General features: G+C 43.3%; 1 protein-coding gene across 1 annotated transcript; it reads left to right on the forward strand.

The window, feature by feature from the left end:
• The first annotated feature begins 441 nt into the window (after positions 1 to 441).
• Positions 442 to 942, forward strand: LOC131174596 (uncharacterized mitochondrial protein AtMg00810-like). Its single transcript, XM_058138352.1, has one exon. The coding sequence runs from the start codon at positions 442 to 444 to the stop codon at positions 940 to 942; it is 501 nt and encodes a 166-aa protein (XP_057994335.1).
• Positions 943 to 1,272: the final 330 nt, after the last annotated feature.

A 1,272-nucleotide genomic window follows, 5' to 3' on the forward strand; every position in this document is an offset into this window, starting at 1 on the left:
CACCATTCACAGTTTCCTCATCATGTCTGCCGACTTCAGAGATCCCTATATGGCCTTAAGCAGGCACCCAGGGCCTAGTTCAAATGGCTCACTGACTACCTGCTTCAGCTTGGCTTCACACCTTCCAAGGCTGACACGTTTCTCTTTTATCTTTGTATTGGAACATTGAAATTTTATGTCCTAGTATATGTGGATGATATCTTATTAACTTGTTCTGATGTTACTAAGCTTGATTGGTTTCTTCAGTCTATCAAACAGGTGTTTCCTATCAAGGATATGGGCCCTCTGCATTATTTCTTAGGCATTCAAGTTCTTCGCTAGCCCACAAGCTTAGTTCTCAGTCAGCAAAAATATTTGGAGGATCTTCTTCGTGAGACCAATATGCTCACTTCCAAACCGTGTGCTACACCAATGCCTACGGCTCCTACTTTGAGTAAAGCAATGGGTTCTCCTCATCCGCATCCTGAGCACTATCGTCAAGTTCTTGGCTCTCTTCAATATCTGACTCTCACCAGGCCTGACATTGCCTTTTCTGTCAACAAGTTAGCTCAATTCATGCACAGTCCTACTGATATTCACTGGCAAGCAGTCAAACGTCTCCTTCGCTATCTTCGTGGAACTGCTTCTCTTGGTCTCACTTTCACCAAACGGACCAGTATTCTACTTCAGGCCTTTTCTGACAGTGATTGGGCAGGCTGTCCGGATGATCGCCGGTCCACTGGTGGTTATCTGGTCTACATGGGTGATAATCTCATTTCCTGGTCCTCTAAGAAGCAACCCACAGTTGCCCGCTCATCCACTGAATCTGAATACAAGGCTATTGCTAATGTCACAGCTGAAGTTATGTGGTTGGGTTCCCTGGTTCATGAAATTGGATTTCCTAACGCTCTACCTGCGAAACTCTGGTGCGACAACATTGGTGCCGCTTTATTTGACAAATAATCCTCGCTTTTTCATGGACGAACGAAACATGTGGAGTTGGATTATCATTTTGTACGTGAACAAGTCAAGCAGGGTCGTCTCACCGTCAAATTCATCTCTAGTGCGGATCAACTAGCTGATGGTCTTACAAAACCACTGGGCACTCGGTTATTTCATCGTTTTCGAGACAAGCTTCGCCTTCATCCTACTCCGGCTTTAGCTTGAGGGGGCGTGTAAGGGAATGTCAAATTCTATTGTTATTATTTAATATATACAGTGTACATTAGCTGTATATTAGGTGTATATTTAGTCATATCTTTGTATTCCTTTATTAGTTATTTACCTTATTTA

This window comes from Hevea brasiliensis, chromosome 16, assembly GCF_030052815.1.
Source record: "Hevea brasiliensis isolate MT/VB/25A 57/8 chromosome 16, ASM3005281v1, whole genome shotgun sequence".
Classification (NCBI taxonomy): Eukaryota; Viridiplantae; Streptophyta; class Magnoliopsida; order Malpighiales; family Euphorbiaceae; genus Hevea; species Hevea brasiliensis.

Bases quoted from the DNA above. Each gene is read 5' to 3' on its own strand.
- LOC131174596 (XM_058138352.1), top strand. From the start codon at position 442: ATGGGTTCTCCTCATCCGCATCCTGAGCACTATCGTCAAGTTCTTGGC.